Raw genomic sequence first — 24,033 nt, forward strand, 5'->3', positions numbered from 1 at the left:
TAGATGTACTGGCATCCATGGCAGTGGTCTTTCCATTATTGGCTGCATGTTGTATTGATACCAGTTAGGCATTGGCTGCGGCATATTGAATGCTGGTGGTAATTCAGATCTGTTGATATTGTTGCTGTTGACATCATTACTAATATTATTTTCATTTATTGAGTTATTATTATTGTTAGCGGCTACTGAAGCATAATTGATTTGTGGTGATGTACTGTTGTAGCTTTCATATATATATATTTCATATATATATCATATATATAACATTTGTATTTGCATGTCCCTATAATATCACAGTGCAAATATGATCTTGTATGGAAAAATGTTTTTACTAAACATTGTCTCCTGGTTCCCTCATCAGCAATTGAGCCATATGTGACATTACACTGATTTTGTCATAATCTGTTGATTCAAGTCTGAGATCACTTGGAAAGATCACATGATTTTTATTTCATACCTTAAATGAGTTTAGAAATGACATTCCAAAAAGCCTTGTAGTTTTGATAAAGCACTGATATGATAATTATTTGTCATTTTTAATTCAGCAATTTGGGCAAAAAAGCAATCTGATCAAAAAAAAATGACATGCACACATCAACCAACATACCAAATTTGAAACAAATCGACCTTAGGGTGTCCAGAAAAGTGCATTTTAGTGCATTTTCAGATAAAAAATGGCTGGTAGTCAGCCATCTTTAATCAGATCACAAAATCAAAGCATGTGCATATGTCCCAGATAAATTACTAGCTATGTGGTTCAAGGATGTCCGAGATATAAATCTAGACATGCACAAATGCACAGAAAATAAATCATAAATTCTTGTTTTTGAGACTAACAAGACATTGTCATCTTTGCTGCATTTTACACATTCTAGAGATGAATTGATACAGCTGTGAATTGAGAATTCAGCAAATGACAAACTTGTTTTCAAAAAATTTCATTTGATTTGCCGGTTATTATGCTGTTACATGTAGCTGTAATTTCTGATTTGAAACCAACTTTAATAATACATCTTAATAGAGGGACATTTCATATTTCCTTCTGAGCATAATACAGCACACTTTCTGAATTCCACATCCCTAGGTTCTTGGCAGATCACATTGATGTTTGCCTCCTTGCAGACAAAATAGTGGCATCAAATCTACACAGAAAAACTGTACCATACTATGCCAGCACTTCCATATTTTGCACAATTGTCCTCAGGAACGTTCACAATGAAAACAAATCACTTGGCAAGTAAACCTATATGAAATTCCCAGTTACTCAGCACAGTACTGCTCAAGTAATGCAAAACAATGTAAAAATATATACAAATTTCAGAGTGATTATTTTTCAATACTTTTGACAAATTTAATTGTTTTTGTAAAAACAAATTTAGTACCTGAGGAGTTCAATATGTTGATTGTATCACATTTTGAGTTTGATTTTTTTAGTTTATTTCAAATATTTCATGAATGAGTAATGGTACTAACTGCATTTAGTGTAGATTGTAATAATACTTTATGGGTATAAGATTTGGTTATGGTAGAACATATGTTGAAAAGTTCTCTTATAATGAAGGAAAGTTGAGAGAACTGAATTCTCATTTGTAGCGCATGTGTAGAGTACAGAGTCACTAAATCCACGTTTTAGTCTACACTTGGTCTAACTCCAAAAACAAGGACTTATGTTTTGACCCCTGTGCATGCATCCATGTATGTATGTGTCTCAACAAATATCTCAGACATGCATGGACCAATTATATTAAAACATCACACATATATCATACCCCTTGGGATACATACATGTAATGTAATTTTCATCAAGACAGTAATCAAGCTACAGTGACGTTCACAAGTCAAGTCTGCAAATTCCATTAAATTATCAAACAATATGGTTTGTGTTTCTACAACGTAGAATTAAACAAATTAAACACTGGATAATCTTAAAACAAACAATCAAACTATCTGGTTTGTGTTTCTACAACTAGAATTAAACATTGGATAATCTTAAAACAACCAATCAAACTATTTGGTTTGTGTTTCTACAACTAGAATTAAACATTGGATAATCTTAAAACAAACAATCAAACTATTTGGTTTGTGTTTCTACAACATAGAATTAAACATTGGATAATCTTAAAACAAACAATCAAACTATTTGGTTTGTGTTTCTACAACATAGAATTAAACATTGAATAATCTTAAAACAAACAATACAAATAAAAGGTATTTGTTATGGCCGAACATAAATGTTTTTGTTGATCCATTTGAACTTTGACCAGCAAGTCAATTAATTAGACCATTTCTGATAGTATTCACCACAATAGATTACACAGGGGCAGCTATAATACATGTGCCAGGACATGCTCTACCAGAATGACTAATGGTGGTGATAGACAAGAAACGTGGTCATGGTTGGATTAGGGGAGAGAACAGAGATTAGTTTTGTTTCAGCTCTGCTTGTTTTTTAATAATATTTTTTTATGTGACAACAATAAAAATACTGGCCTTGATTTTTGTTGCATGGCTTTACAGACATGTGTGTATATTCCCGGGGGGGGGGGGGGGTACTTTTAATTAAACATTGCGTTGACTCAAGCTTGTTAGTATAGTGCTTGTTATAATTAAATACAATATTTGCTCTATTATTAGTGCACACACTAGTGTGAATGGTCTAGAATACATGAAATCATCAAGTAAATACATTGAATTCTTAGTGAACACCTTATATTAATATCATATCCATCGCCTAACTTTACAGATAGTTTATTGTTTATGACTTGGTAAATCTACAAATATATAAATAAATAAAGAGTTTTAAAATTTAGGCATGCATGTCATTTTGATTATTGTACTCACTAATGAAATGATGTGCAGTTAACAAGTGCCCTCTCTAGGTATAATTGGAAAATATTTTGTTTTTATACAATTTAAACACAAACTACAGAAATAATATTTGTGTTTTTTATTTTCTGAAATCCTTAAATGTGGTATCACTACTTAGCAGCCTATCTCATCAGCAAGTTTTACGAATTAATTTTACTGATGAAAAAGGGATGTGTAGTTTCATCCAGAGTAATGTTTTTGTCATCAGAACTGGTCCATGCAGAAAATACATGAAATGCAATAAAAAAAGCTTACGAGTCATTTCAAATAATCTTTTAGGAACTCATTAGGTAGGAAAGTGATATACAGAACATGTCATCCGAGGTCATCCGAGGTCAAGTCTTAAAATGAACATTCATGCTGTGTTACCAACATTCTTCCAACTTACAATCGTATATCAAAATTTGTCTATTTTACATTGACACAGTAGTTGCCAAGCATTTAGAATAGTTATACTGCTCTCCTTTGATTGTATACCTTCAAGCCATATGTTACAGTATAACAATGCTAGCTGTCGTCAGAAATAATAAAAATTTATTATTTCCCATCTCAAATTTGCCATAAAAATCTCAGCAGGTACACACACTGTAGTTCCGCTGGTGCAGACTGGCAATGTATCAGGAGATATAGGGATAGAGTAATAAAAATATCTTAAACTGATAAACATTTGTTAAAGCGGTGTCTTCTTTGTATTTGATAATACACTGAATTAATTTGACTGTCCAACATTATAGATTAAATTTGATTATTATACACATGCTACTGGAATAAAATAAAAATGGTGGTCAATAACAATGCTAAAAACCTTATCAGAAAGTATTGCAGAGTTTCTCAATTCAATGTCATTACCATACATACTAGGTTATTTTGTACAAACCAGAAATTGTGAGAAAAAACCTGCTCATTAGAATAAAAACAAGGTACACAAGGGTACTAATCTTGTGAAGTCCATAAAATGTTCAAACGAATACTTTTTTGTGTGCATTCATTTTAATGTAGTTTATGATATTAAATCATTATCCAATATGCATATCATTAACATACATTAAGGAACATTATCAACAACATTCTCTAATTTATCTAAAATATCTCTTTAAATGATCCAAACATTTATTTAAAGTGAAAACACTTTGGTTTTCAGGCTGTTGTGTAAATAACTCAAAAATGTTCAAGTGTTCAGCATTTCAGAATAATAAACTATCATAGGACTGTCAACACACCAAGAAAAAAAGGGTGAAATTTAATGAATATTTTCTTATGAAGTAAAGTGAGAAATCTATTGACCCATATATGTATGAAGTGTGAGTGTATAAGTGTGAAATTAGAATTACATGTATATCTTTATAGTAAACATTATAATTATACAGATTTCAGCATGTAGAAGCTGTGATTTGCTGTCTATGTAAGCCTATACTGTGTGTAATGTAGAAGCTGTGATTTGCTGTCTATGTAAGCCTATACTGTGTGTAATGTAGAAGCTGTGATTTGCTGTCTATGTAAGCCTATACTGTGTGTAATGTAGAAGCTGTGATTTGCCGTCTATGAAAGCCTATACTGTGTGTAATGTAGAAGCTGTGATTTGCTGTCTATGTAAGCCTATACTGTGTGTAATGTAGAAGCTGTGATTTGCCGTCTATGAAAGCCTATACTGTGTGTAATGTAGAAGCTGTGATTTGCTGTCTATGAAAGCCTATACTGTGTGTAATGTAGAAGCTGTGATTTGCCGTCTATGTAAGCCTAAACTGTGTGTAATGTAGAAGCTGTGATTTGCTGTCTATGTAAGCCTATACTGTGTGTAATGTAGAAACTGTGATTTGCCGTCTATGTAAGCCTAAACTGTGTGTAATGTAGAAGCTGTGATTTGCTGTCTATGTAAGCCTATACTGTGTGTAATGTAGAAGCTGTGATTTGCTGTCTATGAAAGCCTATACTGTGTGTAATGTAGAAGCTGTGATTTGCTGTCTATGTAAGCCTATACTGTGTGTAATGTAGAAGCTGTGATTTGCTGTCTATGTAAGCCTATACTGTGTGTAATGTAGAAACTGTGATTTGCTGTCTATGTAAGCCTATACTGTGTGTAATGTAGAAGCTGTGATTTGCTGTCTATGAAAGCCTATACTGTGTGTAATGTAGAAGCTGTGATTTGCTGTCTGTGTAAGCCTATACTGTGTGTAATGTAGAAGCTGTGATTTGCTGTCTATGAAAGCCTATACTGTGTGTAATGTAGAAGCTGTGATTTGCTGTCTATGTAAGCCTATACTGTGTGTAATGTAGAAGCTGTGATTTGCTGTCTGTGTAAGCCTATACTGTGTGTAATGTAGAAGCTGTGATTTGCTGTCTATGAAAGCCTATACTGTGTGTAATGTAGAAGCTGTGATTTGCTGTCTATGTAAGCCTATACTGTGTGTAATGTAGAAGCTGTGATTTGCTGTCTGTGTAAGCCTATACTGTGTGTAATGTAGAAGCTGTGATTTGCTGTCTATGAAAGCCTATACTGTATGTAATGTAGAAGCTGTGATTTGCTGTCTGTGTAAGCCTATACTGTGTGTAATGTAGAAGCTGTGATTTGCTATGTAAGCCTATACTGTGTGTAATGTAGAAGCTGTGATTTGCTGTCTATGAAAGCCTATACTGTGTGTAATGTAGAAGCTGTGATTTGCTGTCTATGTAAGCCTATACTGTGTGTAATGTAGAAGCTGTGATTTGCTGTCTATGTAAGCCTATACTGTGTGTAATGTAGAAGCTGTGATTTGCTGTCTATGAAAGCCTATACTGTATGTAATGTAGAAGCTGTGATTTGCTGTCTATGTAAGCCTATACTGTGTGTAATGTAGAAGCTGTGATTTGCTGTCTATGAAAGCCTATACTGTGTGTAATGTAGAAGCTGTGATTTGCTGTCTATGAAAGCCTATACTGTATGTAATGTAGAAGCTGTGATTTGCTGTCTATGTAAGCCTATACTGTGTGTAATGTAGAAGCTGTGATTTGCCGTCTATGTAAGCCTATACTGTGTGTAATGTAGAAGCTGTGATTTGCCGTCTATGAAAGCCTATACTGTGTGTAATGTAGAAGCTGTGATTTGCTGTCTATGTAAGCCTATACTGTGTGTAATGTAGAAACTGTGATTTGCCGTCTATGAAAGCCTATACTGTGTGTAATGTAGAAGCTGTGATTTGCTGTCTATGTAAGCCTATACTGTGTGTAATGTAGAAACTGTGATTTGCTGTCTATGTAAGCCTATACTGTGTGTAATGTAGAAGCTGTGATTTGCTGTATATGTAAGCCTATACTGTGTGTAATGTAGAAGCTGTGATTTGCTGTCTATGTAAGCCTATACTGTGTGTAATGTAGAAGCTGTGATTTGCTGTCTATGTAAGCCTATACTGTGTGTAATGTAGAAACTGTGATTTGCTGTCTATGTAAGCCTATACTGTGTGTAATGTAGAAGCTGTGATTTGCTGTCTATGAAAGCCTATACTGTGTGTAATGTAGAAGCTGTGATTTGCTGTCTATGTAAGCCTATACTGTGTGTAATGTAGAAGCTGTGATTTGCTGTCTATGAAAGCCTATACTGTGTGTAATGTAGAAGCTGTGATTTGCTGTCTATGTAAGCCTATACTGTGTGTAATGTAGAAGCTGTGATTTGCTGTCTATGTAAGCCTATACTGTGTGTAATGTAGAAGCTGTGATTTGCTGTCTATGAAAGCCTATACTGTATGTAATGTAGAAGCTGTGATTTGCTGTCTATGTAAGCCTATACTGTGTGTAATGTAGAAGCTGTGATTTGCTGTATATGAAAGCCTATACTGTGTGTAATGTAGAAGCTGTGATTTGCTGTCTATGAAAGCCTATACTGTATGTAATGTAGAAGCTGTGATTTGCTATGTAAGCCTATACTGTGTGTAATGTAGAAGCTGTGATTTGCTGTCTATGAAAGCCTATACTGTGTGTAATGTAGAAGCTGTGATTTGCTGTCTATGAAAGCCTATACTGTGTGTAATGTAGAAGCTGTGATTTGCTGTCTATGAAAGCCTATACTGTGTGTAATGTAGAAGCTGTGATTTGCCGTCTATGAAAGCCTATACTGTGTGTAATGTAGAAGCTGTGATTTGCTGTATATGTAAGCCTATACTGTGTGTAATGTAGAAGCTGTGATTTGCTGTCTATGTAAGCCTATACTGTGTGTAATGTAGAAGCTGTGATTTGCTGTCTATGAAAGCCTATACTGTGTGTAATGTAGAAGCTGTGATTTGCTGTCTATGTAAGCCTAAACTGTGTGTAATGTAGAAGCTGTGATTTGCTGTCTATGTAAGCCTATACTGTGTGTAATGTAGAAGCTGTGATTTGCTGTCTATGTAAGCCTATACTGTGTGTAATGTAGAAGCTGTGATTTGCTGTATATGTAAGCCTATACTGTGTGTAATGTAGAAGCTGTGATTTGCTGTCTATGAAAGCCTATACTGTGTGTAATGTAGAAGCTGTGATTTGCTGTCTATGTAAGCCTATACTGTGTGTAATGTAGAAGGTGTGATTTGCCGTCTATGAAAGCCTATACTGTGTGTAATGTAGAAGCTGTGATTTGCTGTCTATGTAAGCCTATACTGTGTGTAATGTAGAAGCTGTGATTTGCCGTCTATGAAAGCCTATACTGTGTGTAATGTAGAAGCTGTGATTTGCTGTCTATGAAAGCCTATACTGTGTGTAATGTAGAAGCTGTGATTTGCTGTCTATGTAAGCCTAAACTGTGTGTAATGTAGAAGCTGTGATTTGCTGTCTATGTAAGCCTATACTGTGTGTAATGTAGAAGCTGTGATTTGCCGTCTATGTAAGCCTATACTGTGTGTAATGTAGAAGCTGTGATTTGCCGTCTATGAAAGCCTATACTGTGTGTAATGTAGAAGCTGTGATTTGCCGTCTATGAAAGCCTATACTGTGTGTAATGTAGAAGCTGTGATTTGCCGTCTATGAAAGCCTATACTGTGTGTAATGTAGAAGCTGTGATTTGCCGTCTATGAAAGCCTATACTGTGTGTAATGTAGAAGCTGTGATTTGCCGTCTATGTAAGCCTATACTGTGTGTAATGTAGAAGCTGTGATTTGCCGTCTATGAAAGCCTATACTGTGTGTAATGTAGAAGCTGTGATTTGCTGTCTATGTAAGCCTATACTGTGTGTAATGTAGAAACTGTGATTTGCTGTCTATGTAAGCCTATACTGTGTGTAATGTAGAAGCTGTGATTTGCTGTCTATGAAAGCCTATACTGTGTGTAATGTAGAAGCTGTGATTTGCTGTCTGTGTAAGCCTATACTGTGTGTAATGTAGAAGCTGTGATTTGCTGTCTATGAAAGCCTATACTGTGTGTAATGTAGAAGCTGTGATTTGCTGTCTATGTAAGCCTATACTGTGTGTAATGTAGAAGCTGTGATTTGCTGTCTGTGTAAGCCTATACTGTGTGTAATGTAGAAGCTGTGATTTGCTGTCTATGAAAGCCTATACTGTGTGTAATGTAGAAGCTGTGATTTGCTGTCTATGTAAGCCTATACTGTGTGTAATGTAGAAGCTGTGATTTGCTGTCTGTGTAAGCCTATACTGTGTGTAATGTAGAAGCTGTGATTTGCTGTCTATGAAAGCCTATACTGTATGTAATGTAGAAGCTGTGATTTGCTGTCTGTGTAAGCCTATACTGTGTGTAATGTAGAAGCTGTGATTTGCTATGTAAGCCTATACTGTGTGTAATGTAGAAGCTGTGATTTGCTGTCTATGAAAGCCTATACTGTGTGTAATGTAGAAGCTGTGATTTGCTGTCTATGTAAGCCTATACTGTGTGTAATGTAGAAGCTGTGATTTGCTGTCTATGTAAGCCTATACTGTGTGTAATGTAGAAGCTGTGATTTGCTGTCTATGAAAGCCTATACTGTATGTAATGTAGAAGCTGTGATTTGCTGTCTATGTAAGCCTATACTGTGTGTAATGTAGAAGCTGTGATTTGCTGTCTATGAAAGCCTATACTGTGTGTAATGTAGAAGCTGTGATTTGCTGTCTATGAAAGCCTATACTGTATGTAATGTAGAAGCTGTGATTTGCTGTCTATGTAAGCCTATACTGTGTGTAATGTAGAAGCTGTGATTTGCCGTCTATGTAAGCCTATACTGTGTGTAATGTAGAAGCTGTGATTTGCCGTCTATGAAAGCCTATACTGTGTGTAATGTAGAAGCTGTGATTTGCTGTCTATGTAAGCCTATACTGTGTGTAATGTAGAAACTGTGATTTGCCGTCTATGAAAGCCTATACTGTGTGTAATGTAGAAGCTGTGATTTGCTGTCTATGTAAGCCTATACTGTGTGTAATGTAGAAACTGTGATTTGCTGTCTATGTAAGCCTATACTGTGTGTAATGTAGAAGCTGTGATTTGCTGTATATGTAAGCCTATACTGTGTGTAATGTAGAAGCTGTGATTTGCTGTCTATGTAAGCCTATACTGTGTGTAATGTAGAAGCTGTGATTTGCTGTCTATGTAAGCCTATACTGTGTGTAATGTAGAAACTGTGATTTGCTGTCTATGTAAGCCTATACTGTGTGTAATGTAGAAGCTGTGATTTGCTGTCTATGAAAGCCTATACTGTGTGTAATGTAGAAGCTGTGATTTGCTGTCTATGTAAGCCTATACTGTGTGTAATGTAGAAGCTGTGATTTGCTGTCTATGAAAGCCTATACTGTGTGTAATGTAGAAGCTGTGATTTGCTGTCTATGTAAGCCTATACTGTGTGTAATGTAGAAGCTGTGATTTGCTGTCTATGTAAGCCTATACTGTGTGTAATGTAGAAGCTGTGATTTGCTGTCTATGAAAGCCTATACTGTATGTAATGTAGAAGCTGTGATTTGCTGTCTATGTAAGCCTATACTGTGTGTAATGTAGAAGCTGTGATTTGCTGTATATGAAAGCCTATACTGTGTGTAATGTAGAAGCTGTGATTTGCTGTCTATGAAAGCCTATACTGTATGTAATGTAGAAGCTGTGATTTGCTATGTAAGCCTATACTGTGTGTAATGTAGAAGCTGTGATTTGCTGTCTATGAAAGCCTATACTGTGTGTAATGTAGAAGCTGTGATTTGCTGTCTATGAAAGCCTATACTGTGTGTAATGTAGAAGCTGTGATTTGCTGTCTATGAAAGCCTATACTGTGTGTAATGTAGAAGCTGTGATTTGCCGTCTATGAAAGCCTATACTGTGTGTAATGTAGAAGCTGTGATTTGCTGTATATGTAAGCCTATACTGTGTGTAATGTAGAAGCTGTGATTTGCTGTCTATGTAAGCCTATACTGTGTGTAATGTAGAAGCTGTGATTTGCTGTCTATGAAAGCCTATACTGTGTGTAATGTAGAAGCTGTGATTTGCTGTCTATGTAAGCCTAAACTGTGTGTAATGTAGAAGCTGTGATTTGCTGTCTATGTAAGCCTATACTGTGTGTAATGTAGAAGCTGTGATTTGCTGTCTATGTAAGCCTATACTGTGTGTAATGTAGAAGCTGTGATTTGCTGTATATGTAAGCCTATACTGTGTGTAATGTAGAAGCTGTGATTTGCTGTCTATGAAAGCCTATACTGTGTGTAATGTAGAAGCTGTGATTTGCTGTCTATGTAAGCCTATACTGTGTGTAATGTAGAAGGTGTGATTTGCCGTCTATGAAAGCCTATACTGTGTGTAATGTAGAAGCTGTGATTTGCTGTCTATGTAAGCCTATACTGTGTGTAATGTAGAAGCTGTGATTTGCCGTCTATGAAAGCCTATACTGTGTGTAATGTAGAAGCTGTGATTTGCTGTCTATGAAAGCCTATACTGTGTGTAATGTAGAAGCTGTGATTTGCTGTCTATGTAAGCCTAAACTGTGTGTAATGTAGAAGCTGTGATTTGCTGTCTATGTAAGCCTATACTGTGTGTAATGTAGAAGCTGTGATTTGCCGTCTATGTAAGCCTATACTGTGTGTAATGTAGAAGCTGTGATTTGCCGTCTATGAAAGCCTATACTGTGTGTAATGTAGAAGCTGTGATTTGCCGTCTATGAAAGCCTATACTGTGTGTAATGTAGAAGCTGTGATTTGCCGTCTATGAAAGCCTATACTGTGTGTAATGTAGAAGCTGTGATTTGCCGTCTATGAAAGCCTATACTGTGTGTAATGTAGAAGCTGTGATTTGCCGTCTATGTAAGCCTATACTGTGTGTAATGTAGAAGCTGTGATTTGCCGTCTATGAAAGCCTATACTGTGTGTAATGTAGAAGCTGTGATTTGCTGTCTATGTAAGCCTATACTGTGTGTAATGTAGAAGCTGTGATTTGCCGTCTATGAAAGCCTATACTGTGTGTAATGTAGAAGCTGTGATTTGCTGTCTATGTAAGCCTATACTGTGTGTAATGTAGAAGCTGTGATTTGCTGTCTATGTAAGCCTATACTGTGTGTAATGTAGAAGCTGTGATTTGCTGTCTATGAAAGCCTATACTGTGTGTAATGTAGAAGCTGTGATTTGCTGTCTATGTAAGCCTATACTGTGTGTAATGTAGAAGCTGTGATTTGCTGTCTATGTAAGCCTATACTGTGTGTAATGTAGAAGCTGTGATTTGCTGTCTATGTAAGCCTATACTGTGTGTAATGTAGAAGCTGTGATTTGCTGTCTATGTAAGCCTATACTGTGTGTAATGTAGAAGCTGTGATTTGCTGTCTATGAAAGCCTATACTGTGTGTATAGCCCCACAATAGAAAACTATTAGTATGTACATCAAAATTAGACTGTCTACTAATTTTTGAAATATAATCACAATGAATGACCTATTTGATATATACACACATGCATTTGTCCAACTTAAGGTAGCGAGACTATTATTTGCATACTTGTTTTCATCTTCTAATTTGGACCAAATGACTACAAATAGACCCAGGAAAGTATATATTTTTTGGAATCGTCAGACTTCAAGCTTTTCAAAGGTGTGTTTGTCATGCCCGTATCTGCATTTATGGTGCGTTACTTAATCAAAAGTGAAAAAAAAAATTATGCATTCATGCTGGTGATAAGAAGTTTTGTTTTCACTTTTTCTAGTTGTTCAATAGTCTGGTAAATTGAATGTGTCTGGTCAGTTTTATTCAAGTAACGTGTTTTGAAAAGTAGTGTCCTGAATTTTAATTTCTGTTTTAGTCGCATTGACCCCAACTCAAACCACAACACATTGGTAAATAATCCATAAAATAGTTTGTCTGGACACATTCAAGTTCCTCTCATTGTCACCTTAAAGCTGTGAAAATTTGGTGTTCATCCGACGACAATAAGTATACGTTATTTTTTGTTAAAGACCTTGTATTTTGAAAAACATAAACTCCTAGAAAACGTTGATGAAGTCACAGCAAAGATTTTCAAGCTTGTTTATCTGCACAAGTGATTTGTTTTCCCATCAAGGTCTGTTTTAACATGTGTAGGGGCATTCAAATGTGTAAGGCTATTGGAAACCAAAAAATAAAGGAATGGGATAGCTATAGTTCGATAAAATCGGCAGATGCAAACACTAAAATCAATGATTTTTTTCAGTGGCTGTGTGACCTTGTGTCTGACACATTCATATCCAAATGACTAATCTGTGAAATAAACAGGGGCGGAGACAAACCACTCAAATGTTTGGAAACACTCATTGTGTATCAAATAGCAACTGATAACACATCCTAACATTGCTTTGTCTTGAGTTTATCTTTGAAACTTATAGGCACACAAATTAAACCTGTGTTGTTGATTTTAGAAAACAGGACTGAAGCTGCCTTGCTTTCCTTCAGAAAATCTACATTTTACCCGACTTACATGACATTCTAGGTTACGTTGACTTTGTCAGATGAAAGTTTATAGTGCATTTCATCAATTAATAAATAAATGTGAAAATCATAATTTTCAACAAAAAATTGTCTTGCTACCTTAACTTTTACATAAAGTCTAATACCGACTACTCAGTACAGAGAAATATTCTAAATCAAAAGCACACACAGTTTGTAGTCTTATCTTGATTTGTTATTTTAAAACAATATTTTTGATATTTTTATATTTGTCAACAAAAATGGTGATGGATACTTTCAAAATATTTACAGGACAAGTTGATCAATAAAAGCAGCTATCAGCAATAATTATTGAGAACCAACCAGGAACAAATATGTTTTTTAACTAATAGAAAAAAACTCCACCTCTAAAAGATGCGGTTGTTGTCCCTAATAACAATTTAAGTTCAATTGATTATGAAAATTTAAGTTCAAAATCAATAATCCAACTCAAACATAAATTTAACAATCACTTGTACAAATACTACATCTCAACTCAACATAGTTTTTATAAAATGCAGGTTGTAATGAGAAGCAAGCAGATGTTCATCATGTATGTATGTACATGTAACATAGTACTGGATATTAAATTCAATATTCAAATATTTAATTGATGTCAAGTAAATGATACCCAATAATTTCTCAAGAGAAAAGTAACATATAACACTATTTTTTTGGACATATTTATTGCCCCATAAAGTGTGCCATACTTTGAGATTAGACCCTAAATTATAAATATTTCAAAGATTTATATCAACCATGGCACCAATGTCTTATATAACATTATTGTCATGTTCTAGGGAAATGGTAATCAAGATCTGTAAGGCCAAAAAAAAAAAACCTTATGTAGCCCTCAAGTCGGAAAATTGGGTCGGTCGGTCGGATTTTTTTTTTTTTTTTTTTTTTTTAAACTCGTGAAAACTAAGGGTATCGTAAATAGCTGATGTACCGGTATATGGACTTCATATTATTCGGAAAATGTCAGAGAAATACAGATCAACCCAAGTTTCAAGATCACCACTTATCCCCCGTAGACCTTGGGGATCAAACAACGATCCGGGATCGTTAATTTTTAGAGGAAACACTTTTTTACTGCTTAAAATGGTGAGTTTTTTAAAAAAAAAAAAGATAATTTAAAATGTACAAAATGTAATATTTTGGCAAAAATGTTATTGTTTACAACTACCGGTATATATATAAGTTTCTATTCCCAATTTGTTTTTGGATGACTCATAGCACGTTATTTGCCTACAGAGGGCACACCTTATACCAGTTTGAATGTACAAGGACAAGGATCAAGCCTTGGCCCAGATTTTAGAAACAGAAACAGACTATACACACAGATTAATTCCAGTTTCTCACCACTAGCACACACTTGCCAAAAAATACCAGTGACAACTGAAGTTAAAAGAGGGTTCTTTTAGTGCTCTCCTGGGATGAATTGCTGACTCAGCAGTATGCAAGTTTACAACATTAAGTTGGGTTAGTCAGACAAAGAGTGCCCTCTATGTACTCTAATTGGATGACTTCTGTCCCAGCAATATCCAAGTTTACTACACTAGGTTTTGTTACTCAGACAAAGAGCGCCCTCTATGTCCTCTAATGGGACTAATTTCTGACTTGGCATACACAAGTTTATTCCATTAGGTGCTATTAGTTGTTTCACATAGATCAGGTTTGATTCAATAAAAAAAAGCCAGCCATTTCAAAGTGCCCACACTTATTTTGATGTTAGGAATGAACAGGCTCATCATAGAAGCAGACCAATACAATCCAGGTATGTATAAAGAATGAGAATCTTTAAAATTTATTCATAAAAGAAAAGATTCAAACTATCTTACACAAAACTTATATATTATAATGCTGTGTGTATACTGAAGTGGCACATTCTGATTGGTCAAGTGTGAAAGTGGTATATCACACGATATATACAGCAGGGTTCAGCTGCTCGGATCATAACAAACAGCAGACAACAGGAGTTTAAATCTGTGTGACTTGCGGTTAATACGACAAATAAAAATATGGAAGAAGGAGAGTACGCTGAAGGTGAAGAATTTTGATATTGGTGACTTGCTGAGTGAGGGAACCCTCAGAAGACGAGCTTGTCGGCAGTGAGTGGGGAATGGTGACTTGCTGAGTGAGGTAACCCTCAGAAGACGGGCTTGTTGGTAGTGAGTGGGGAATGGTGACTTGCTGAGTGAGGTAACCCTCAGAAGACGAGCTTATCGGCAGTGAGTGGGGAATGGTGACTTGCTGAGTGAGGTAACCCTCAGAAGACGGGCTTGTTGGTAGTGAGTGGGGAATGGTGACTTGCTGAGTGAGGTAACCCTCAGAAGACAGGCTTGTCGGCAGTGAGTGGGGAATGGTGACTTGCTGAGTGAGGTAACCCTCAGAAGACGAGCTTATCGGCAGTGAGTGGGGAATGGTGACTTGCTGAGTGAGGTAACCCTCAGAAGACGGGCTTGTTGGTAGTGAGTGGGGAATGGTGACTTGCTGAGTGAGGCAACCCTCAGAAGACGAGCTTGTCGGCAGTGAGTGGGGAATGGTGACTTGCTGAGTGAGGTAACCCTCAGAAGACGGGCTTGTTGGTAGTGAGTGGGGAATGGTGACTTGCTGAGTGAGGCAACCCTCAGAAGACGAGCTTATCGGCAGTGAGTGGGGAATGGTGACTTGCTGAGTGAGGCAACCCTCAGAAGACGAGCTTATCGGCAGTGAGTGGGGAATGGTGACTTGCTGAGTGAGGCAACCCTCAGAAGACGAGCTTATCGGCAGTGAGTGGGGAATGATGACTTGCTGAGTGAGGCAACCCTCAGAAGACGAGCTTGTTGGTAGTGAGTGGGAAATGGTAAAACAAGCGAAATGGGAAGAGACAGCTTTGCAAAGTAAGTTAGTAAGTAAATTCGTAAAGCGTAATTTCAAACGTGTATTTACTAACTTAAATAATATTTTATTTTTGTTTTAAGTTGGTTGAGAGAAACAAACAGGCGGACCATGTTTGAACAACTACCAGTGAACCACACATGAGACAGTGATTGATGCCAGTGACCTAGTGAGAAGACAATATCATCACTTATGGAAGATATGGGCCATGCATCGCTAAGCATGCATTCAACGTACCTTTGCTAAAACACACACATATACCGTACTCGACCGCGTTAGCGCCCAGGGGCCTCAACTCAGAAAATCACGATGTTTTTAGGGGTGGGCGCTTACCCGAGCAACCCCCCTCAAAAAAGAATGCAAATGAAAAATTTGATTCATCAAGTGACAGATCACGTCTTTGAGGGAAAATCAAATTACGAAATTAGTTGAGTCGTCATTGATTTTCACAATGAAGAAACAGAAATGATCACAAAAAATATGCACATTTTATTACAATATTAATTACGTACCACCAGAATTTATGAAATTAAAAACATTTGAGTCTGTTGGAACACAGTCGAAGTCAAAGTTGTCATATTATCTCCACTGACGAAGCAGGTGTTGGATCGTACGCAAACATTTGCATTTGACCTGCAGCAGCATCCTTTGACCTAATGGGTCAAGTTGGTTATTTACCAATCAGAATGCTGTGTTGCACTGACGTAGTTTACGCACGGTTACCGTGTTCTACGCATTCACAACATGTTCACAGCAGTCGATATCCACGCTGTATCATATAAAAACGATTACCAAGATTCGTTACGCAAGACCAAGTTTTAAATTAGTTGCATTTTGAAAGGGTGGGCGCTTTGCCGAATGTGACCACAAATATAAAAATTGCGCAAAAGTGGGGGGTGGGCGCTTGCCCGGGCATGGGCGCTAACGCGGTCGAGTACGGTAATTATAAACAATGTGTAGGGTTCTTGTTAATTTTATGTGCAATTTACAAGACTAACCATACAAGGTTGCAGATATCTACTTGTATTAGGTAAATACAAGACTGACCATACAAGGTTGCAGATATCTACTTGTATTAGGTAAATACAAGACTAACCATACAAGGTTGCAGATATCTACTTGTATTAGGTAAATACAAGACTGACCATACAAGGTTGCAGATATCTACTTGTATTAGGTAAATACAAGACTGACCATACAAGGTTGCAGATATCTACTTGTATTAGGTAAATACAAAACTGACCATACAAGGTTGCAGATATCTACTTGTATTAGGTAAATACAAGACTGACCATACAAGGTTGCAGATATCTACTTGTATTAGGTAAATACAAGACTGAATAATTTTCATTGTGGCAAGAACCTAACCTAAGTCATCATGTTTAAAATCCTGCATGATCAGTTTGAAATGACTGTATGGTCATCCAGTGTGACTTAATGGCTAGTCAACCAGTGTAGAGGTTGAACTTAGCCTGGTCAACCAGTGTGGAGGTTGAACTTAGCCTGGTCACCCAGTGTGGAGGTTGAACTCTGCCTCGTCAACCAGTGTAGAGGTTGAACTCTGCCTAGTCACAAAATGTGGAGGTTGAACTCTGCCTAGTCAACCAGTGTAGAGGTTGAACTCTGCCTAGTTACCTAGTGTAGAGGTTGAACTCTGCCTAGTTACCTAGTGTAGAGGTTGAACTCTGCCTAGTCACAAAATGTGGAGGTTGAACTCTGCCTAGTCAACCAGTGTAGAGGTTGAACTCTGCCTAGTCACAAAATGTGGAGGTTGAACTCTGCCTCGTCAACCAGTGTAGAGGTTGAACTCTGCCTAGTCACAAAATGTGGAGGTTGAACTCTGCCTAGTCAACCAGTGTAGAGGTTGAACTCTGCCTAGTCAACCAGTGTAGAGGTTGAACTCTGCCTAGTCAACCAGTGTAGAGGTTGAACTCTGCCTAGTCACAAAATGTGGAGGTTGAATTCTGCCTAGTCAACCAGTGTAGAGGTTGAACTCTGCCTAGTCAACCAGTGTAGAGGTTGAACTCTGCCTAGTCAACCAGTGTAGAGGTTGAACTCTGCCTAGTCACAAAATGTGGAGGTTGAACTCTGCCTAGTCAACCAGTGTAGATGTTGAACTCTGCCTAGTCACAAAATGTGGAGGTTGAACTCTGCCTAGTCAACCAGTGTAGATGTTGAACTCTGCCTAGTCACAAAATGTGGAGGTTGAACTCTGCCTAGTCAACCAGTGTAGAGGTTAAATTCTGCCTAGTTACCCAGTGTAGAGGTTAAACTCTGCCTAGTCACAACATGTGGAGGTTGAACTCTGCCTAGTCAACCAGTGTAGAGGTTAAACTCTGCCTAGTTACCTAGTGTAGAGGTTGAACTCTGCCTAGTCACAAAATGTGGAGGTTGAACTCAGCCTAGTCAACCAGTGTAGAGGTTGAACTCTGCCTAGTTACCCAGTGTAGAGGTTGAACTCTGCCTAGTCACAAAATGGAGGTTGAATTCTGCCTAGTCAACCAGTGTAGAGGTTGAACTCTGCCTAGTCACAAAATGTGGAGGTTGAACTCTGCCTAGTCACAAAATGTGGAGGTTGAACTCTGCCTAGTTACCCAGTGTAGAGGTTGAACTCTGCCTAGTCACAAAATGTGGAGGTTGAACTCTGCCTAGTTACCCAGTGTAGAGGTTGAACTCTGCCTAGTCACAAAATGTGGAGGTTGAACTCTGCCTAGTCACAAAATGTGGAGGTTGAACTCTGCCTGGTCAACCAGTGTGGAGGTTGAATTCTGCCTAGTCACCCAGTGTAGAGGTTAAACTCTGCCTAGTCAACCAGTGTAGAGGTTAAACTCTGCCTAGTCACCCAGTGTAGAGGTTGAACTCTGCCTAGTCACAAAATGTGGAGATTGAACTCTGCCTCGTCAACCAGTGTAGAAGTTGAACTCTGCCTAGTCACCCAGTGTGGAGGTTGAACTCTGCCTAGTTACCCAGTGTAGAGGTTGAACTCTGCCTAGTCACAAAATGTGGAGGTTGAACTCTGCCTCGTCAACCAGTGTAGAAGTTGAACTCTGCCTAGTCAACCAGTGTGGAGGTTGAACTCTGCCTAGTCACCCAGTGTAGAGGTTGAACTTAGCCTGGTCACCCAGTGTGAAGGTTGAACTTAGCCTGGTCACCCAGTGTGAAGGTTGAACTTAGCCTGATCAACCAGTGTGGAGGTTGAACTTAGCCTGGTCACCCAGTGTGGAGGTTGAACTCTGCCTAGTCACCCAGTGTGAAGGTTGAACTTAGCCTGGTCACCCAGTGTGGAGGTTGAACTCTGCCTAGTCACAAAATGTGGAGGTTGAACTCTGCCTAGTCACAAAATGTGGAGGTTGAACTCTGCCTAGTCACAAAATGTGGAGGTTGAACTCTGCCTAGTCAACCAGTGTAGAGGTTGAACTCTGCCTCGTCAACCAGTGTGGAGGTTGAACTCTGCCTAGTCACAAAATGTGGAGGTTGAACTTTGCCTAGTCAACCAGTGTAGAGGTTAAACTCTGCCTAGTCAACCAGTGTAGAGGTTGAACTCTGCCTAGTCACAAAATGTGAAGGTTGAACTCTGTCTAGTCAACCAGTATAGAAGTTGAACTCTGCCTAGTCACCCAGTGTGGAGGTTGAACTCTGCCTAGTCACCCAGTGTGGAGGTTGAACTCTGCCTAGTCACCCAGTGTAGAGGTTGAACTCTGCCTAGTCACCCAGTGTGAAGGTTGAACTTAGCCTGGTCACCCAGTGTGGAGGTTGAACTCTGCCTAGTCACCCAGTGTGAAGGTTGAACTTAGCCTGGTCACCCAGTGTGGAGGTTGAACTCTGCCTAATCACAAAATGTGGAGGTTGAACTCTGCCTCGTCAACCAGTGTAGAGGTTGAACTCTGCCTAGTCAACCAGTGTAGAGGTTGAACTCTGCCTAGTCAACCAGTGTAGAGGTTGAACTCTGCCTAGTCAACCAGTGTAGAGGTTGAACTCTGTCTAGTCACCCAGTGTGGAGGTTGAACTCTGTCTAGTCACCCAGTGTGAAGGTTGAACTTAGCCTGGTCACCCAGTGTGAAGGTTGAACTTAGCCTGGTCACCTAGTGTGGAGGTTGAACTCAACAGAATTCAACATAGTGATAACACTGTCTGGCCCCTACATTAGTCTCAATACATATATTTATACAACACATAAGAAAGAGATAAAACTAACCTTATTGTTGACTCGAAGACTTGAACTGTGCTGTCCTTATCGAAGGAGACGTTCTCGATGACCAGGTTGACGGCTTTCTTAAACTCACTACTGTTACCCATAATCTAAACACAAATGTACACAAGTTAAAACAATAGTATCTTATTTTTATTTAAATGATGGCGCTGCTTACAATCAGTTGAACTGCTCCAATTAATAGTAGTTGGAACAAATGCTTTCATATTTCACGGAAGTTACATGTAAATATATGTATGGTGTATGTGTTTCTTTGAACAGTTCTGCAAAATAATTGTAAAGAGTCACATGGTCTTTATGAGTTTTATCAACATATCAAACTGAAAACGTAAAATACTTGTGTTTTATTGGCTACAACAAAAAGTGACAAATTTTCTTGGGAATAAGTTCATAGATTGAACTGCTGGTATGCCAAGGCTATGGAGGCAGTAATGTCTGAACTGCTGGTATGCCAAGGCTATGGAGGCAGTAATGTCTGAACTGCTGGTATGCCAAGGCTATGGAGGCAGTAATGTCTGAACTGCTGGTATGCCAAGGCTATGGAGGCAGTAATGTCTGAACTGCTGATATGCCAAGGCTATAGAGGCAGTAATGTCTGAACTGCTGGTATGCGAAGGCTATAGAGGCAGTAATGTCTGAACTGCTGGTATCCCAAGGCTATGAAGGCAGTAATGTCTGAACTGCTGGTATGCCAAGGCTATGGAGGCAGTAATGTCTGAACTGCTGATATGCCAAGGCTATGGAGGCAGTAATGTCTGAACTGCTGATATGCCAAGGCTATAGAGGCAGTAATGTCTGAACTGCTGGTATGTCAAGGCTATGGAGGCAGTAATGTCTGAACTGCTGATATGCCAAGGCTATGGAGGCATTAATGTCTGAACTGCTGGTATGCCAAGGCTATGGAGGCAGTAATGTCTGAACTGCTGGTATGCCAAGGCTATAGAGGCAGTAATGTCTGAACTGCTGGTATGCCAAGGCTATAGAGGCAGTAATGTCTGAACTGCTGGTATGCCAAGGCTATGGAGGCAGTAATGTCTGAACTGCTGGTATGCCAAGGCTATGGAGGCAGTAATGTCTGAACTGCTGGTATGCCAAGGCTATGGAGGCAGTAATGTCTGAACTGCTGGTATGCCAAGGCTATGGAGGCAGTAATGTCTGAACTGCTGGTATGCCAAGGCTATAGAGGCAGTAATGTCTGAACTGCTGGTATGCCAAGGCTATGGAGGCAGTAATGTCTGAACTGCTGGTATGCCAAAGCTATGGAGGCAGTAATGTCTGAACTGCTGGTATGCCAAGGCTATGGAGGCAGTAATGTCTGAACTGCTGGTATGCCAAGGCTATAGAGGCAGTAATGTCTGAACTGCTGGTATGCCAAGGCTATAGAGGCAGTAATGTCTGAACTGCTGGTATGCCAAGGCTATGGAGGCAGTAATGTCTGAACTGCTGGTATGCCAAGGCTATAGAGGCAGTAATGTCTGAACTGCTGGTATGCCAAGGCTATGGAGGCAGTAATGTCTGAACTACTGGTATGCCAAGGCTATGGAGGCAGTAATGTCTGAACTACTGGTATGCCAAGGCTATGGAGGCAGTAATGTCTGAACTGCTGGTATGACAAGGCTATAGAGGCAGTAATGTCTGAACTGCTGGTATGCCAAGGCTATGGAGGCAGTAATGTCTGAACTGCTGGTATGCCAAGGCTATGGAGGCAGTAATGTCTGAACTGCTGGTATGCCAAGGCTATGGAGGCAGTAATGTCTGAACTGCTGGTATGCCAAGGCTATGGAGGCAGTAATGTCTGAACTGCTGGTATGCCAAGGCTATGGAGGCAGTAATGTCTGAACTGCTGGTATGCCAAGGCTATGGAGGCAGTAATGTCTGAACTGCTGATATGTCAAGGCTATGGAGGCAGTAATGTCTGAACTGCTGATATGCCAAGGCTATGGAGACAGTAATGTCTGAACTGCTGGTATGCCAAGGCTATAGAGGCAGTAATGTCTGAACTGCTGGTATGCCAAGGCTATAGAGGCAGTAATGTCTGAACTGCTGGTATGCCAAGGCTATAGAGGCAGTAATGTCTGAACTGCTGGTATGCCAAGGCTATGGAGGCAGTAATGTCTGAACTGCTGGTATGCCAAGGCTATGGAGGCAGTAATGTCTGAACTGCTGGTATGCCAAGGCTATAGAGGCAGTAATGTCTGAACTGCTGGTATGCCAAGGCTATAGAGGCAGTAATGTCTGAACTGCTGGTATGCCAAGGCTATGGAGGCAGTAATGTCTGAACTGCTGGTATGCCAAGGCTATGCAGGCAGTAATGTCTGAACTGCTGATATGCCAAGGCTATGGAGGCAGTAATGTCTGAACTGCTGGTATGCCAAGGCTATAGAGGCAGTAATGTCTGAACTGCTGGTATGCCAAGGCTATAGAGGCAGTAATGTCTGAACTGCTGGTATGCCAAGGCTATGGAGGCAGTAATGTCTGAACTGCTGGTATGCCAAGGCTATGGAGGCAGTAATGTCTGAACTGCTGGTATGCCAAGGCTATAGAGGCAGTAATGTCTGAACTGCTGGTATCCCAAGGCTATGGAGGCAGTAATGTCTGAACTGCTGGTATGCCAAGGCTATAGAGGCAGTAATGTCTGAACTGCTGGTATGCCAAGGCTATAGAGGCAGTAATGTCTGAACTGCTGGTATGCCAAGGCTATGGAGGCAGTAATGTCTGAACTGCTGGTATGCCAAGGCTATGGAGGCAGTAATGTCTGAACTGCTGGTATGCCAAGGCTATAGAGGCAGTAATGTCTGAACTGCTGGTATCCCAAGGCTATGGAGGCAGTAATGTCTGAACTGCTGGTATGCCAAGGCTATAGAGGCAGTAATGTCTGAACTGCTGGTATGCCAAGGCTATGGAGGCAGTAATGTCTGAACTGCTGGTATGCCAAGGCTATGGAGGCAGTAATGTCTGAACTGCTGGTATGACAAGGCTATAGAAGCAGTAATGTCTGAACTGCTGGTATGCCAAGGCTATGGAGGCAGTAATGTCTGAACTGCTGGTATGCCAAGGCTATGGAGGCAGTAATGTCTGAACTGCTGGTATGCCAAGGCTATGGAGGCAGTAATGTCTGAACTGCTGGTATGCCAAGGCTATGGAGGCAGTAATGTCTGAACTGCTGGTATGCCAAGGCTATGGAGGCAGTAATGTCTGAACTGCTGGTATGCCAAGGCTATGGAGGCAGTAATGTCTGAACTGCTGGTATGCCAAGGCTATGGAGGCAGTAATGTCTGAACTGCTGGTATGCCAAGGCTATGGAGGCAGTAATGTCTGAACTGCTGATATGTCAAGGCTATGGAGGCAGTAATGTCTGAACTGCTGATATGCCAAGGCTATGGAGGCAGTAATGTCTGAACTGCTGGTATGACAAGGCTATGGAGGCAGTAATGTCTGAACTGCTGGTATGCCAAGGCTATGGAGGCAGTAATGTCTGAACTGCTGGTATGCCAAGGCTATGGAGGCAGTAATGTCTGAACTGCTGGTATGCCAAGGCTATGGAGGCAGTAATGTCTGAACTGCTGGTATGCCAAGGCTATAGAGGCAGTAATGTCTGAACTGCTGGTATCCCAAGGCTATGGAGGCAGTAATGTCTGAACTGCTGGTATGCCAAGGCTATAGAGGCAGTAATGTCTGAACTGCTGGTATGCCAAGGCTATAGAGGCAGTAATGTCTGAACTGCTGGTATGCCAAGGCTATGGAGGCAGTAATGTCTGAACTGCTGGTATGCCAAGGCTATGGAGGCAGTAATGTCTGAACTGCTGGTATGCCAAGGCTATAGAGGCAGTAATGTCTGAACTGCTGGTATCCCAAGGCTATGGAGGCAGTAATGTCTGAACTGCTGGTATGCCAAGGCTATAGAGGCAGTAATGTCTGAACTGCTGGTATGCCAAGGCTATGGAGGCAGTAATGTCTGAACTGCTGGTATGCCAAGGCTATGGAGGCAGTAATGTCTGAACTGCTGGTATGACAAGGCTATAGAAGCAGTAATGTCTGAACTGCTGGTATGCCAAGGCTATGGAGGCAGTAATGTCTGAACTGCTGGTATGCCAAGGCTATGGAGGCAGTAATGTCTGAACTGCTGGTATGCCAAGGCTATGGAGGCAGTAATGTCTGAACTGCTGGTATGCCAAGGCTATGGAGGCAGTAATGTCTGAACTGCTGGTATGCCAAGGCTATGGAGGCAGTA

General features: G+C 39.5%; 1 protein-coding gene across 4 annotated transcripts in view; it reads right to left on the bottom strand.

The window, feature by feature from the left end:
* LOC102804719 (ER degradation-enhancing alpha-mannosidase-like protein 1) overlaps nt 1-24,033 on the bottom strand; it is a 388,700-nt gene that overhangs the window by 340,934 nt on the left and 23,733 nt on the right. For 3 of the 4 annotated variants that reach the window (XM_085497277.1, XM_085497275.1, XM_085497276.1), the window contains exon 3: nt 19,788-19,891. The exons of the other annotated variant lie outside the window; for it this stretch is intronic. In XM_085497277.1, coding sequence (XP_085353403.1) covers nt 19,788-19,891 — 104 coding nt within the window. The remainder of the gene's footprint in view (nt 1-19,787; nt 19,892-24,033) is intronic. 4 annotated transcript variants of the gene reach the window in all.

The sequence above is a fragment of the Saccoglossus kowalevskii genome, chromosome 3, assembly GCF_978046115.1.
Source record: "Saccoglossus kowalevskii chromosome 3, keSacKowa6.1, whole genome shotgun sequence".
Lineage (NCBI taxonomy): Eukaryota > Metazoa > Hemichordata > Enteropneusta > Harrimaniidae > Saccoglossus > Saccoglossus kowalevskii.